This window comes from Alnus glutinosa, chromosome 8, assembly GCF_958979055.1.
Source record: "Alnus glutinosa chromosome 8, dhAlnGlut1.1, whole genome shotgun sequence".
NCBI classification, from domain to species: Eukaryota; Viridiplantae; Streptophyta; class Magnoliopsida; order Fagales; family Betulaceae; genus Alnus; species Alnus glutinosa.
In genome coordinates this window covers 18,560,580-18,578,015 of record NC_084893.1, presented here as the reverse complement: position 1 = coordinate 18,578,015, position 17,436 = coordinate 18,560,580, and the positions used below count along the sequence as shown (strand labels likewise).

At 36.8% G+C, this 17,436-nt stretch overlaps 1 protein-coding gene across 5 annotated transcripts; it reads right to left on the bottom strand.

Annotated features, from left to right (window-relative positions):
- On the bottom strand, positions 1-3,706 carry LOC133875169 (PHD finger protein ING1). Of its 5 annotated transcripts, none has more exons than XM_062313193.1 (8): positions 3,510-3,706; positions 3,117-3,264; positions 2,828-2,929; positions 2,533-2,720; positions 1,265-1,328; positions 1,028-1,127; positions 363-519; positions 1-267 (listed from the first exon to the last, which is right to left on the bottom strand). In XM_062313193.1, the coding sequence occupies exons 2-8, from the start codon at positions 3,142-3,144 to the stop codon at positions 157-159; spliced, it is 750 nt and encodes a 249-aa protein (XP_062169177.1). In that variant the 5' UTR covers positions 3,145-3,264; positions 3,510-3,706; the 3' UTR covers positions 1-156. The 5 variants fall into 5 exon arrangements, with proteins under 5 accessions (XP_062169177.1, XP_062169176.1, XP_062169179.1 ...); XM_062313192.1 differs by having other exon boundaries at positions 3,117-3,251; positions 3,510-3,705; XM_062313195.1 differs by having other exon boundaries at positions 2,828-2,899; positions 3,510-3,704.
- Between the last annotated feature and the right edge of the window lie 13,730 nt (positions 3,707-17,436).

Below are 17,436 nucleotides of genomic sequence, written 5' to 3'. Positions count from 1 at the left end.
TAAATGAAAAAGATACTTCTAACTAAAGCTGAAAGTTACATTTTAACAATTGCAGAGAAAAATTAAAAATACATATGCATAGATCCACTAAAGTTATATTCCACAATATGGCCGTACAAATCTGAATAACAGAGGGCCCTGAACAGCTTTCTAGCTTCATCTACCTTTACGACGATTTTTCAGTGCAGCACAATCGGAACAATACCATTTTCCTTTTGGTTGTTCTTTCAGACCAACACAACCAAAATGGAACCATTCAATTTTGCACTGTTGAAAGAGGCAGGCGCTTTCATCAGATCATGAATTGAGAATGTAATATATATATATATATATATAGAGAGAGAGAGAGAGAGATAACATACATCGGGGTTATCGCAAGCAACCATCTCCCCATAGCTGACTTGGTTACAGAAACAGTATGTGGGTTCATTTGGATCCACTGGTAGATCTAAATCCATACCAGTAGGATTTGCTGCTGTAGTTGCTGCAGCAGCCGCTGCTGCTGTTGCCTGGCGTGTTCTGACAGAAAAGGTTATTTTTAATCGTTAAGTATGCCTTCCGCTGAGTAGGTTGAATATATATGCCACCATACTTCACATTCTCAAATCTGATGTAGTGAAGCTATTACCGTTCGAAAATCAATGGAAAGGGCTGCATAGAGACTACTCTTCCCTCTCAGCTCTCTTTCTAGTTTTATTGCATGGTCCTGGCATTCTCCTCCCTCTTGTTTTCTTTTTATTGTTGGAGGAAATCCCCTCCATCCTTTTAAATATTTTGGTATCCAATTATATTTTCAATGCCAATGTTATCTTTGGGAGGAAAAGAATCAAATAGTGGATCTCATTCCTCTTAATTTAGCAGAAAGCCACTAAAACAGAAATTACTTGAATAAACATTCAACAAAATTCTTCTAGAAGAAGAAAGCATAAATCAGGGTCAAAAGCCTAAGCTCAATATATGCATATGTGAAGTAACAACCAGGAAACTGAACTAGCTATAAAAGAGCATATATGGGCAAGATATATACTTCTTACGCCCTCCTCTGCCACTTTCACTCCCTCTTCCAGCTTTTGTGCTACCATCAAGAATTGGAGCAGGCACTGCACTTGCAGCAGCAGCCTCTCTCTCTGTCACAAATAGTGTATGAAAATTTACGTAGCAAACGTGGAAATACATAAGTATTCACAGACCACTAAACCTGTGAAAGTGTAAAGAAGTTTATACATGTTATTAAATCAGGAGAAATGGAAAATTAGTAGAGTACCGCGTCGAAGATCTTCATCAAATTTTTTCAAATATTGATCAAGTTGCTGTATGTGTGTATCTACCTGAATCATTTTATGAATAAACACAATCAGCAAAGTATATCAATCATAGAACCGCAACCTAATTCCTTCAAAAAATTCAGAAACATTATATACCTGACATTTGGTACAGTAACAAGAATCACCTAAAATTAAGACATGCAAGTTAACCTCGTAAATGAGGCCACAAAATCAATAATGAAGAAACTCCTGTCACTACCCGTTAGCAGCTAAAAGCTAATTTATTCAGGCAGCCTTGCCTATCCTATGGGCAGCTTTCATTTCCTGGATCTAGTTCAAGTGGCTAATAAATCAATCGGAAAGGTCCAAACTTCAAGGCTTCAAGTGTATGATCTTTCTTTCACTAAGTACAGTTAAATATTAAAGAGAACGCTGAAAATAAATCACAATTTCCAAGCAAAAAACTGACATTTTTTGTGTCTGTAACCAGCAATTAAACTACTGTGTTACTAACGCGCAACGGCTTTCTAGCGTTGGTAGCTCAATCTGTTGCTTGTTCGTTACTAACACGCATACAACTGATAAAACACAGGGAGAGAAGAAAATAAAGCAGCTAAGTGGAAGCATAAGTATCTATTAATTGACTTTTTAACATTTAAATCACATATTGCATTTATGTTATTGTGCAGTAAAGGGCAAGAAAAAAATCACCTAAGATACCACTTATAATAGGTAGATACTGCTATGTTAACCATTGATCTGAACCTATCTTGAATAAATTCTTACAAGTCACAATCAGTTCCAATAGGTGTCTAACTCATGACGTGAAAGCTCAAAACATGGGCATGGAAAGTATAGTGCAAGAAAGGCAAACATTTTCATCTAAGCTCAATGAGATCCAACAAGCACTCATAAGAAACACATATATAATATTAGTAGAAAGATACCATTTCAATGCAAATATCCATTAAACCATACAAAGTTTCATCTCTATGGCAAGCGCGCGCACACAGACACATAATGTCATTACGTATAATATAACAATTGGAGCATCTTCATAATTATGATTTAGCCTAATAAATTACTTCCTAGGAAAGAGAAATTTGTTTTAATAAGTAATTTCATTTCCTAGAAAGAGAAATCAAATCTCAAATACACAAACAGAAGACTTGGAAGCAACAGATTCCACCACAAAAAAGCCCAGAATGGCATAATCACCAGAATCCCTCCCTGATCATGATTAGTTAAGATAAAACTCAAAATGTACCAAATCATATGCCTGCACAGCCAAGGCCACCTTTTCGTCTGCAATCCTGACGCTGTGCTTTTGCTCATCAAGCGCATCATCTGAGAATCTGACAAGTGAAGTATTGGGTGTAATATTTCCAGACCTAACTCCTCTCCTGATTTCCTCTATTTCTTGTTCACAGCGCTGTTCATTTTCTCTTTGGATATCTGCTCATACACACAAGAAAAATAGTATGAAAGTATTAAATTCAGAAAATAAAAGCAAACTCTAAAATTTAGTTAATTAGCTGAATATAATCATAATCGCTATCTACCTTGTAAACTCTTATCTAGATCACGCAACAAGGCGTACTTCTTTTGCAGAATTCCGGGCAGAGAGTCCAAATCTGCGTAAATCGGCACCGGATTCGAGCAGCATATCATTCGACAAGGAAACCAAAAAAATGTTAATAGTAGATTCATACAAACTATGTGCGTGTGTTTTCCATTTAACATTAGAAAGAACGTAAAAAAGAATCACCGTCGAAATCCCGCATTGTTACGAGATAGGATTAGGGTTTCGGTACAATGGTGCAACGAGAATATTAGAGAGCGGGAGCTTACTGGCTTGAAATTCATCGAGGAAGGACATTTTGGGGATTCTTTCGGGGGGTCTGACAACACTACAGGCCTAATCCTCTGCACTGTAACACCTTTCCCCTGAAAGCACCGCAGGCCTAATCCTCTGCTCTGACTCTCCTAACATTTTCGGCTACCGATTAACACATACACCACAAAACCATCCGTTGAAAACATAATCACACCAATAAATCGAAACTAAATCACAGCCATTACATTAGAATCAGACGCACCAACTAAGTTAACGCCATCGATAATTAGTTGCTGCGTCTGAAGCTCAAATCGGCAAAGATGAAAAAAAAAAAAAAAAAAAAAAAAAAAAACCCAATATTTGCGATGGAATACAAAACCAACAGAAACCCCAAAATTGATACATACCTTCGGTGACCTGAGAGAAAACGGAATTTGTTCTTCTGAGAGAGACAGAGCAGTTTTAATTAGCTTGTGAATTGTTCTTCTGTTAGAGAGAGAGAGAGCAGTTCTGTGGCAAAGGGAGCTGAAGAAGACGACGGAATATCAAATGCCCAATAATCAACCAGGGAGTTCTGGGTGATGCAGGAGGCATTTTGTTAGCTTTTCGTACTGGCGATGCTGGGGGGATTTTTTTTATTGTTATTATTATTATTTTTTAATATATGACGTGGTACTTGCTTACATGGCATTTTGGGTTGATCACGTGGGCATTAACGTGTATACACGTGGTAGATGACAAATTGTTAATTTTGATGGTAATGTAACATAAAGACCTTTTTTTTTTTGTTTTTTTTTTTTTGAACAAATTCCTTTATATTATAAAAACTACAGTAACAGCTAAGATCATAACATAGGGACAACTCGTTCCCTAATTATAATATCATAGATCTGGAGAGGAATTTCTTCCATCCAGATTGAGCCTACAATATAGGTGACAGCCTCTCGGACTAATCCATGAGCTGCTAAATTAACCTCACGTTCGACATGGACTAGATGTGTCATTCGAAAAAACTGCATGGCGGATTTTTGCCCTCCAATAGATGTCCATATCTGCTCATGTCGGGCAAATTTGACTCACATTTTCGTACAATTTGTAGGTAATCTCCTTCTAGGCAAATAAAAAAAAAAAAAAACCAACCCCAACTCTTTTACATTAAATCAGTGAAAATCCTTCATTGTTGCCATGGCTTCCCTGACTATTTGGGCAAGGTGGGTGAAATGACCCCCATATACTATAAAGTTCCAACATAGCCAAATTTTCTGAGTTAGCATCACCCCCAGTTCTATCTCCTCTCGATCGCATCTCTCCAATAAAACCTCAATTAAGTTTAGAAAATTAAGTCAATTAGTGGATAATTTTGCAGCTTTACCGGTCCACACCCCCAAGCATCTTGGGCAAATAGTTTCCTCATCTCTTTCACAAATCAGGCAAGCTGTATTGGGCATCACTTTTCTTTTGAAAAAATTCTCCTTTATTGGGAGAATATTATTACATGTTTTCTAGAGAAACATTTTCACAGAGTTAGGAACAGCTAGAGACCAGAGCATCTTCCATATTTTTTCCATGGAATTAGTAGCTAAGCTTTTCCCTTTACTACTACCTTGTTTCTCGACTTCCAAGTAATAGGCACTCTTCAATGTGAACTTGCCATTTTTAGTGCCTCCATATTAAACGATCTATTGGTTGTAGAGGGCTTAAGGGAATGCTGGAAATAATCTACGCTTCTTCCTCCTTAAAGACTGCTCGAATACGTGCCAGATTCCAACTCTTGGAGTCTGGATCAATGAGTTCTTCTACCCTTGCTTGTTCCACCAGAATACTCATTGGAGTCTGAACTGCATATGTTGTTGGAGTTGGAAGCCATTTATCCCCCCATATTTTTATGCCTCTGCCATTACCCACCCGTCACACTAGCCTATTTTTGATCACCGGTTGAGCTGAGGATATACTCTGCCATGCTAAGGAGGCTTTCCTCCCCAATGGTGCCTCCATAACCGAATACTGGGGATGATATTTTGCTTGCATGTTGCAAGCTACTAAGGATGAGGGGTCTTCTATTGTAGTGCCCCGGAATGTAAGATATAAAATATGACTTCTTAAATTAGAATTTAAGATCTAGTAAGGTAATTAAATATATATGAATATTTATGGAATGAATATTTATCAATGTTTAATATGAATATTTGGAAAATTTAATATTCATTAAGGCATGTTTTCACTAAAGGAGTATTAACAACCAAAAACAAAAGAGAAGAGACCAGTCTATTGAGAGGGCGATCGATCCCCACAATTGGGCGATCAATCCACATGGCAATCGATCCCCCATAAATAGCAATCGAGCACCATAGAATTTTAGCAGAGAATAGGTTCATGCAACAGCTGTCTCTGATATTTTCCAAAGTCATCATTACATTAATGACTCACCCATGCCAGTGTTATGCTTAGGAACTTCTTGCCCAAGTTTAATTCCCAGCCATTGGATTGAATTGAGCTCAAGAGATCTCAACCGTTTGGGTAGTTTATAAATGGAAAGCTCCTCCGTTCAGTTTTCTTCACAGCAACTTTCTTCTCTTCTCTCTTTGTAGAAACTCTCTGCAATTTCCTTCTCCCTTTGCCCATTTCTTTAGATAGCCAATCAATGTTGCTCCTAGAGGAATTACATGTAGAAAGAAGAAGAATTTCTCCTCTCTTTCTCGGTTTGAAGAAAAGATACAGCAGCAGCTTCTCTTCTCTTCTTCTTTCTTAGCCCAGAAAATAGCTCTAGCTCTTGCTCCCTCAGAATGTCTATATCTCTCTCGGTTTCAACTAGAAAACAGAGAAGTCTTCTTCTCATATTCAAGGGCCAGCAGCAACTAAAAGGGGAAAGAAAAAGAATAAAAGAAAGTGATAACTTTATAAAAGGGTATCGAATAATACGTTGTTTTGAGATAAGGATACTGAACTAGCAAACGTCTCAAACTGGGGTATCCAAGTTTTCAAAAGTTTCACTTAAGGGTTTTCTGTTAGGATGTACTGTTAAATCATAACGGAATACCCAAAATACCCCTATTTTTTAAGAAAAAAAGAAGAAAAAAAAAAGATCTAGGTGTTACTCAGAATTTAATGGAATTTGGAAAAATATCTATGCCTGAATCTTTGAAATTTTTTATAATTTTTTTTAAAAATAAACACAGGGGTATTTTGAAAATTTTTGCAGGATTTAACATTAAATCTTAACGGAGTACCCTTAAGTGAGATGTTTGGAAACTTGAATACCCAGTTTGAGATGTTTACTAGTTTAGTATCCTTATCTCAAAACGGCGTATAATTCGATACCCTTTTATGAAGTTATCCCTAAAAGAAAAAGAAACATGAACCTCTCTCCTTAAGCCGATCCTCTTATGGGTAGGTTTACTAAATATGACACTTAGTTAAGATTAATGATTTTATAGCTTTTAATATTATAAGTGTTTTAATGTTTGATGTAGTTTTAAAACAAGATATTTCAAAGAGACGTATTTAAATAATAAAACACGCCGTTGTGATACCCGAGTAAAAATGAATGTTTTACAAAAGTGGAGTTATAATGCCCAAATGAAAATGAAATATTTTTGAAAACGCCATTACGCTGCCCAAAGTTTTAGAAAACATTTTTAAAGCATTAATTACGCTAATGCTATAATTCTGCTAGATTTTATAAAATAACCGAAAAACGAATTAATTATAATTATTTATACGCCGATATGCTGCCCATATATTTTTAAAAGTATTACAAATTCTATTTTTAATTGAGTTGAATGATTATTGTTTATTAATAAAATAAGCCATATGTTGGCTTAAACCTATTTTGATATCTCACTGTTTCAGTTAAAATATCTGTGAACTGTGACTTGCCTTTAATATTATATGATTTATGTTTTAATTATTTTGCGTTGCAGAGCTCTATTGTGAATTCAATAAGTTCTAAATGTATTTTAACCCCATAGATTTAAACTAATTTTCATGTCATTTCACTGAATGAGCTATGTTTTTTGGATATGTTACTATTTCTATATATTTGTTAATATTTGATAGACTTTGATTTATGTTTTCCTAGGTCTAGTCTTATAAGATTATCTTAGGGTTAGATACTTAAAACCACAATTTAAATACTTAAACCAAAAACTAGGGTTTTGAGACCTTTACCTTAAATTCACCAAAATGTGACCCAAAGCTTGGAGATTGTTTCAAATGCTTCAAAATATACGAAACCTAAGAAAAATTGGAAGATTAAACACAATCTCTCAAATTTCTACACAAAATCTAGAGAGACATGAATTTTCGGATTTACCTCAAATCAAACGATGAAAACGTAGATCTTGTTTTTTAGATCACGTTTCTGAAGTTGGATTTGAGATTAGAAGCTTCAATATATCGGGATCTAGGGTTTTAGATCAAAACTCTAAGAGATAGGAAGAGAATGGAGAGAGAGAGAGAGAGAGAGAGAGAGAGAGAAATTTTCAGAGGAAATGAGCTGAAAAACTCATTCAACGATTTTCTATGGTGGCCTGTCTGGACACAATAATAGCTTCTCCGAACACGAGTTTTAGGAGTCGCAGATGAGAACTTTCTGTAAGTCCCGTTTGGACGCGGATTTGGTCAGTCTGGACAAGCACATGCGATTTAACTCCCTGTGGGTTGCGTCCGCTGGCCCGTGCGGACATAGCTATGAATATGGGTTTTCTGCCAAGTCCGTCTGGACACCAAAATGGGTCCATCCAGACACACTTCACATAAATTCTCCTTTGAGTGTTTTCTTCCCATTTTACTTAATTAACCACTTAATTAGTCTAATTCAAATTTTAAACACTTAATTAATGTCTTAAACATTACAACTGGCGACACTCTCCTACTTAGCACAATACAGGTTGGGTTCGATTACTCCTACTCCGCAATCGGCTACGGTTGACAATATCTCCACTCTAAAACCAGCTATATGGCTGGCAAAAACTCCTTCTTGGGCTAACTAGGGTACATGTCGTGGCCACCAACGGCACTCCCTTACTTAGCGTGGTCCATATTGGATACGATAGCTCTACAATTCAAAACTCTATGGATTCTTCCCTACAATCGGCTAAGACTGACAACATTCCCTTAGTGCGATCCAGATTGGGTACGATAGCTCTACTGTTCAAAACTCTACGGAGTTTACCCTACAATCGGCTACAGTTGGCGGGACCTCCTTACTTAGCACGATCCAGATTGGGTACAACATTTCTACTATATCGCTTTACCCTACAATTGGATACAACTGATGTGCCTTCCTTACTAAGAACGATCCAAATCGGATACGAGATTTCTACTCTATAGCGCTACCCTACAACTGGCTACAGTTGACAGGACTTCCTTACTTATCGCAATCTAGACTTAACGTGGTCTAAGGGAGTCTTATCTAGGCTTCCCTTGCTCAAAGCAAAACATCTAAGTTGTAAAGAAAAACACGAAGGCTCACACGATAAGTCCATATGCACAAACGAATTATCTACTATTGAGGTTGAAATGTTCCCCTTCTGCAACCCAAAATAACATTAATACCCTCCACATGATAAAAAATGATTTACCTCTTTTTGCTAAATTTTTTATCTTACGAAAGGAATTTTTATCATTTTGGATCATAGAAGGGAGGCATTGCAACTCCAATGATAGATTATGAAGGGGGGACATTGTAAAAATTGAAACATTGGGGAGACATTCACTACCAAAAAAATTGGATTTTTGGACCCTTTTTTTTAAAGACGGTTTCTAAAACCGTCTAGAAAAAAAAATATTACGGATGTCTTTTTTTTTTGAAACCGTCAGAAAAAAATGGGCGGATTAATAGAACTGTCCTTAAAAACAGAGACGGTTTAAATAAAACCGTCCGGAATTAGAAAATTCCAGACAGTTTGAAGATAACCATCTATAAATAGATAGATGGTTTCTAAAAAAACCATCCATAACCTAGTTCTAAAATTAGTAAAAAGCAAATCGTGTCGTCCATAACCTAGCTACTGTCATCCAGAAATTTCTAGCTCAGGATCTCTCTCTCTCTCTCTCACTCGGTCGGCGGCCCTCTACCGACCCATTCTCCAACACTCTCTTTCTCTCTCTCTCTCTCTCTCTAGCTTGTACTCCGTCCGGCCCCTCTCTCTGTCAGATCGAGAAAACGCCGGCCCGCCCTCACCTTCTCCAGCGACACCTGACGCGTCCCAACTAGCCCCGGGAGCCACACCCCCGATGCTCGATGTGAAGGTTATTTTTAAATTTTTTTGCTATTTTTTTTTTCCTTTTAAATTTGTAATTAGGTTGGTGATCTTACATTTTTTTTATTTTTTATCATTGGGATGCTCTGATTGATTCAAAGATTTAAAGTAAAAAGCTTTGATTGGGAATTTTTTTGAGTAAATGGGTGTTGAGCTTCATGGCTTTTGTGCTCTAAGCCTCTGCTTTTCATCTTGGAAAATCAAAACGTGAGTGCTTTTGAATTGGTTTTCTATTTATTTGCTTTGATGAGTGTGATTGTTCTATCAGTTTTGTCGTTTGAGTGAGTTCATGTGGGAAATATTATAAATTTGTAGCGTTTTTAAAATTGTTTTTGGAGGTTATATTTGGGTGGGGTTGAATTTGGATAATTCATGTTAGTTTTTTCAAGTGGGGTTTGAGAAATATTATTGGAGTTTTGTTTCTGGTAAGAAATTGTGGAATTCGGTGTTCGGCTTAAATTATGCTGGAACCTTTTAGGATATTTGAATAAGTAAATTATCCAAAGCGATAAATTTAAGGTAAGCTCCAATATTAACCTAGCATAATCATGCATCCTACATTTTTTTTATTAAAGTTTTTATTTTTTGCACAAAAATAATAATATTGTCTAAATTTTATTACAAAATTTAGATAAAACAAATTTTTAATTATTTTTATTATATACATTTATTCAAATTAAATAATATATTATGAATATTGATATGAACATGATTGTTTTATTTGTAAATAATAATTGTGATTAAAAGAAACCCTCATTAGTAACACCCATAATATAATAAAAGCCCCTAAAAACCACACAAACCAACCCCAAAAACCCCCAACAGGACCCCCTAAACCCAAAAGCCTCAAATTATATTGTGTTAATAATGGCTGTCTTTAAATTTATTGTTCTCTTAACATTTGACTGCTTAAAATGGTTAAGGATCAGTTTTGAAAGTATCAATTCAAATTCCACTGATAGTTTAATTTTCCTTATGCATGTTGATTTAACTACTAATGCTTGATTATCTTTGTTGAATTGCTTTATATTATTATTTAAGTTAAAAGCTGTTGAGATTATTTTTATTTTTCTTTCTCTGAATGATATGAGTATTATTATTATTATTATTATTATTATTATTATTATTATTATTTCTGATTTGCACTTATTCAATTTGATGCTGTCTTCCTTGATTGGTCCATGCTTTTGTACACTTTATTAAAATCTGTGGAAGTCTCTTGGCAATCTGATTATTTGGTTGAAATATAACACATTTTATTTGGTTGAAGCTATATATCACATATATAGTTTTGCCTTGCTTAGTCATGTCATGGTGGCTAGCATCTCAGTAGTCGGTTATTATCTTTTTTTTTTTTTTTTTTTTTTTTTTTTTTTTTTTTCTGATTGGTTTTTGAAACTGTCCATCTACAATTGAGAAACAGTTTTGGTGATTAGTTGCTCTATGTTATATATTTTAAAAAATAAAAAAATAAATAAAAATTCAAGGTTGTTTCTTTTACTATCAAAAGAGTACTTGCAATTACACTCGACACCATTCAAAAGACATCACAAATATAAAGAAAAGAAAAACAACACTCAATAGACATCTATGTAATCATTTTCCCTACTAAAAAATTGAATTGATTAATGATAGGATTAACAAATTTACAATTTTTGGATGGGATTTATGGTCCAAATATACTTATATCGACTATCTTGAAATTTTGTGCTCTTAGGAGTTAATAAGTACTCTTGAGGTATCTTATCTTGAAATATTTGGACTATTTTGTGATGTAGTTAGAAAGATGGACAAGAATTGGATGAAGTTGCCGAGAAGTTCACGAGAGTATATTCACGGGGTTATGGCGTTTGTGAAATTTGCACGTGAACATGAGAATATAAAAGGGGTCATTGTGTGTCCCTGTAAGAAGTGTTTGTTGGGCAAATCATGGTCCAATGAAGTTGTATTTGCCCATTTAACGTCAGGTGCTGGGATTATTGAGGATTACACCGAGTGGATAATGCATGAGGAATCACTTGTCCCTCCCGTTGATAACGAGGCAATATATGAAGCTCCCAGGACGCTTCAAGTGGATAGCATTCCACTACATGGGGGATCTAGTGGGATGCAAGACATGCTTAATGATGTTTTCGCGATACACAATGTTTGTGTAGAAGCCGATGGGTCTCAAGGGGGAGTTAAGGCCGAAGCCGAATCTGTGGATGTTGAAATTGAAGACTTTAACAGGGGGCGAATAAGTTAGAAGAATTACTAAAGGATGCCGATACGCCACTCCATGGAAATACAAAACATAGCAAATTGGGAGCTATTGTGCGTCTATATAGTATTAAGTGTATGGGCGGTTGGAGAAATACATCATTCTCCATGTTGCTTGAATTCATCAATGAGCTGATGCATCCGGATGTAAGTTTGCCTAAAGACACATACGAGGCGAAAAAGTACTTGGGGGATTTGGGCTTTGAGTATGAGAAGATATCGGCTTGTCGTAAAAGTTGTATGTTGTTTTGGAGAGAAAATGAAAAGTTGGACAAATGTACATTTTGCAATGAGTCTAGGTGGAAGGATGACTTAACTAATGAAGATGGGTCGACAAAAAGTTCGAAAAAAAAAGCCGGTCAAAGTGTTGCGTTGGTTTCCTCTAATACCAAGGCTACAAAGGTTGTTTATGTCACATCATACATCGCCACATATGAAGTGGCACGCTCAAGGCCGTACAAAAGACGGTGTATTGAGGCATCCGGCCGATGGAGAAACATGGAAGGCATTCGATTCACGTTGCCCAGTCTTTGCATCAAACCCGTGAAATGTAAGGCTAGGTTTAGCGTCAAATGGCTTCAATCCTTTTGGGAACATGTCCTCTAGTCACAGTACTTGGCCGGTAATGTTAGTACCCTACAATTTGCCTTCCTGGATGTGCATGAAACAACCGTATTTTATGTTAAGCTTGATTATCCCTGGTCCGAGTGCACCAAGACAGAATATAGATGTGTACCTAACGCCCCTTGTAAGTGAGTTGAAGGAACTATGGGAAGTAGGGGTACAACTTTTGATGTAATCTCGAAAAAATATTTCACAATGCGTTCGGCCTTGATGTGGACGATAAATGACTTTTTGGCATACAGTGATTTGTCAGGTTGGAGTACACATGGACGGAAAGCATGTCCTTTTTGTTGGCATGAAACGCAATCAACGTGGCTAACTTATGGTAAAAAATTCTGATTTATGGCACATAGGCGATGGTTGCCTCCAGATCATCCATGGAGAAAAAACAAAAGACTATTCAACGGTGCGTAGGAAATGGTTGGTCCTCCCAAAGTGTCGGATGGCGATGAGATCATGAGACAATTAGAATGTGTTGTCAATCGGGCAAGGACTGGACAGTAGCTGCCGGTTGGGGATGTTGATTGGAAGAGGCGAAGTGTATTGTACGATTTGCCTTATTGGAAAGATCAATTACTACGCCATAACATTGACGTGATGCACACAGAAAAAAAAATAAAATATATATATATATATATATATCGTTGATAACATACTTGGCACGCTATTGAATATGAATGGTAAAACCAAAGACAACCACGAAGCACGTCAAGACTTGCGTAAGATGAAATTGAGACTAAAACTTCATCCATTTACCTCAGAAAACGGCAAAACACTTTTGCCCGCAACTTGTTTCTCAATGACGAAAAAAGAGAAGACTGACTTCCTGCAAGTGTTACATGATGTTAAAGTGCCAGATGGATATTCTTCAAATGTGTCATGTTGTGTCAAGCTCAAGGAATGTACTATTGGGGGTTTGAAGAGTTATGATAGTCACATAATCATGCAACAACTTATGCCAATTGCACTTCGAGGAACCTTATTGGATGATGCTGTGAGGCCTTTAATCGAGCTATGTGGGTTCTTTAGGGACATTTGTTCAAAAACATTGCGGAAGATCTGGATCGTCTAAAGAATCAAATACCCATAATCTTGTGCAAATTGGAACGAATATTCTCTCCGGGTTTTTTTACATCCATGGTGCACGTAATCATACATTTAGTACGTGAATGCAAACTGGGCGGACCGGTACACTACAGGTGGATGTATCCTGTTGAGAGGTAATGTTAAAATTATGTTAACTTATTATATATTCAACCGAATGACCTATTACAATATATCTTTCTTATGTGATGGTCTCATGGTCTAACTTTAATGTAGGTGCCTTGGTAGATATAAATGTACCGTTCATAATAAGGCCGCACCCGAAAGGTCTATTGCAGAGGGTTACATTGTAGATGAATTGTTGACATTTTGCTTGTGATATTTAATCAACGCGCCAATGGTCCACAATAAGGCCCCAAGACACCAACATGAATCGTGAGGGGCGAGCAATTGGATAAAACTTGATAAGATCACGTTTGAGCAAGCACATCGATATATTTTATTTGACTTTGACGATTTCCTCCAATTTCACACACGAGTCACATTATTAAATACGTATTGTACGCCTCTAAATACAATGAAAAGTAACCAAATACATCTTTTGTTGACGTATAGGATGCACATGGAGTCGCTAATGGAACCAAACAATAGGGAACGTACCTCGCATCAGCAGTTGGTGAAGCAACAGAGGGACCAATTTTGTAGCTGGTACAAGTTATACGTAAGAAAATTGTTAGTTTGAAAAATTATTTGCCTATAAAAGCATCATGAAACCCTATTTTTTAAATAAGGTATCTAAATCATAGGTTGATAAGTTGGCCAAGGTGGATAGAATGGCATTGGGAGAGAAACTTGTAAGTCATGCCAAAGACCCAATGTTCGATGCTGTAGAATATAAGCGATTAAGCGGTATGTGGTTAATAGCGTGTTGTATCGCACCTTGGATGTCGACGAAGAAAAAAAAAGTCAAAACAGTGGAGTGTGTGTCACCATTGAAGATGGTCCCACCTACTACGGTAAGCTAACTCGAATAATCGAGGTTACATACTATGATTTGACGCGGTATGTGTTTTTCAAGTGCGATTGGGTCGACATTCAATTGAATATGGGATACAAAAAGGACGAATATGGATTCAATCTTGTAAATTTCAAGAACCTAATACACACGGGTGCGTGAATAACCGATGATCCGTTCATACTACCAAATCAAGTATCGCAGGTGTATTATGTCGAGGATCCCAAAAATCCAAATTGGGTTGTTGCTGTAAGGATAAAACCAAGAAATGTGTACGATGTTGACAGTGGTGAAAGTGATGATTATGCCAAGGCTAATAGTTATCATGAGCACGAGCCTTTCAACATCAATGTGACGGGAGACGTTGATTTTGATGACATTGATTGTGCACGTACTAATCTACCGGCCACAGAAGCAACATAATAACTGAATGTATGAATATGGTTAAACTATTTAATAGAATCCAAATATATGGTGTCTAGAATGACTTACTTATAGTCGTCTCACTTATATTTTTTAAGCATGTCGTTTTTGTTGCTGCATATTGTATATTTTATTAAATGTGACCCATTTTAATGTATTTGCAGGTAGACATGGCCCCTAAACAAAGGACGCCGCAACCAAGAAAGGATTTTTGGACGCCTATAGACCGCACACCGGTTAAGTGACTGGTTGTAGGGTTAGTCGATACAATACAGGACCCTAACAAGACACAAGGAGGCGTAGATTCTCAGCATGTACTACATGAGCAACCGGTTGTAGGGTCAGAAGATACGACACAGGACCCTAACGAGACAGAAGGGGGCGTAGATTCTTAGCATGTACTATATGAGCAACCGGTTGTAGGGTCAGATGATACGACACAAGACCTTAATGAGACACAAGGGGCTGTAGATTCTGAACAATGTGTAGCACCTGATATGGAGTTTGGATCATCAACACAATCAGGACCTGAGACTTCACATCATAATGGTACTACTCGGGTGCCGCGTATATTACGGGATGGGAAAGTTTACACTATGTATGAATTATTTTTATATTTGATGATAGTCAATTACTTTGATAATCCTCTACTAATTTAGTAATAATTAAGTGTGACGTAAATTTTTTTTTATGAGTTGCAGATGAGCAGGGCAGAAAGAATGTTAGGACTGTTGGTAGTCCTAAGGACATATGGCACATACCTGATGGAGAAAAGGTGGTGATTGAATTCAACTTATCCTACCAGCCAACCGGCTAGGGGGTCGAGAAATTTAGAAGGATTTGTGGGAAGATCATAAGAAATGGTCAATTTGTACAGTTGCATGGTAACCGGAGGAAATTACCATTGGAAGGGAAGGAAGACATGTGGCTCACCGTAACGGTATGAAACTTTTTATTTTCATGTCAATCACTTCTTATTTATAGTTTTATAGCCTTACATTTCCAATTAAGCTATGGGATTTCATTTTTGGTGTAGAAAATTTTTTATTTTGAGCCTGTTCACCTACTCGCGCAAATAAAAAGATTAACGTTGATGGACCTAGCAAAGAAAAAAAGGCAATACAGGTACGAGATCAAGAAGAGTCTAAATTTGAAAGAAGGCGATACCGTAGAGTCAACGATCAGTAGGGCTTCGACAGCGCCAGTCTTCGATGCAGAAGACTTCGAAATGCAAGTTGATACATGGTTGTCTTCGGCTGATAAAGTATTTTCATTTATTTATTTATTCTGTTGAAGAAATCCACATATTAACATTACCAAATTTATAGGAGAGAGCGTTGAAGTCCAGGACAAGCCGTGGCCAAAACGCACTTCTTCACACTCTGGGATCGAAGAACATCACACAGGTTGCACGATAAATGGTACGTATAATAGATAAACGTTCATGACTTGTACGTACTGTAGCAAGATAATAAGCTTATAATTGATAATGTTAATGATATTGCAGAAGGAAGACATAGGAGAAACACCGAACTGAGATTATATGTTCATTTTCTCGCATACCAAGAAAGATGGGAACCCTGTGAATGCAGTGGCTGGGGAAGCTATTGTAAGTGGTAAATACGTAATTTTAGTTCTATGTTCAAGTTTTCACCCTTAGATGTTTTGTGCAGACGAAGATGAGAGAAATTATCGAGAATCAGTTGCCTACAGAACGAGTGTGTTCACAGGGGTCAGTCTATTGGTCGCATAACGATGCGTGTGCACAAGTACTAGGACGAGAACATTCCTGTCGTGTACGCGGGGTGGGGCTAGGGCCGACTCCCGGTAAATCCACCTCTTATACCTCCAGACAAGGATCGATCTCTAGTGTGCCTACTCCCAAAGAACTAGAGATGGCTGTTGAGATGGAACGTTTGAAGACTATGTACGAAGCGCAAAACGTCAAACTGTAAGAGCAAGTCAATCAACTGCAAGAGCAAAACAACAAGTATGCATCGTAACAGGAAGAGCTAGTGGCCGTCAAACGTATGGTAGCCATGATTATGGCAGGGAAACAACCATCAATGGGAAACAACGAAGAAGGTGATGTTTTGGTTTAAATTTAATTTTTTATTAATCAGTCATTAATTGTCCCTTCTTACTGTTCATTGGGCTTGTTTTATTTTTATTTCAAATTCCACGAGAATAATTTATAGTTGAAGAGGAATGTTAACTATTACATGCTTAGGTTGAATCTTGGAATCCTCGTGAACATGTCTTTTCTTGGGGGAAAACATCGTCAACTCGTATTTTCTATTAGCTATAATTTTAGCTGCTTATCAATGATCTTCTGCAGAACTTTGTACTCTTTGGTAGTGTAGGTGCTGAAATGGCTCTGTAGTGCAAAATACCGTCATTGTTTTCTCTATTCTATCATTAGCTTAACTCAAGTGATATTGACAGTTAAAAGTTAGCTACTTAATTCCTAATGCTACTACTAGTTCAAGGATCTATTCTATTCTTTGGAGCGAAAAAGAAAAAAATGAAGTTGCTTGTATGAGTATCTAGGCGGTTATATTATAATCATTAGTTGTGTTTAGTTTTCATCTTGCAACATGTTAATCATAGCCTCATCAAGATGATTCTTATCTAACAATTTGGGATTTGTATACCTATTGCAGCAAACACTAGAAGCATAAATGAACAAGATGGTTGAAGCAAGCA

What these genes read in the sequence shown, in the direction of transcription:
- LOC133875169 (XM_062313193.1), bottom strand. Translation starts at nt 3,144, where the DNA reads ATGTCCTTCCTCGATGAATTTCAAGCCA. An exon ending in GGCAGAGGAGGGCGTAAGAA is followed by an intron (nt 520 to 1,027) that starts GTATATATCTTG and finishes CTTTTCTGTCAG; the next exon opens with AACACGCCAGGCAACAGCAG. An exon ending in TTGCTTGCGATAACCCCGAT is followed by an intron (nt 268 to 362) that starts GTATGTTATCTC and finishes CTCTTTCAACAG; the next exon opens with TGCAAAATTGAATGGTTCCA.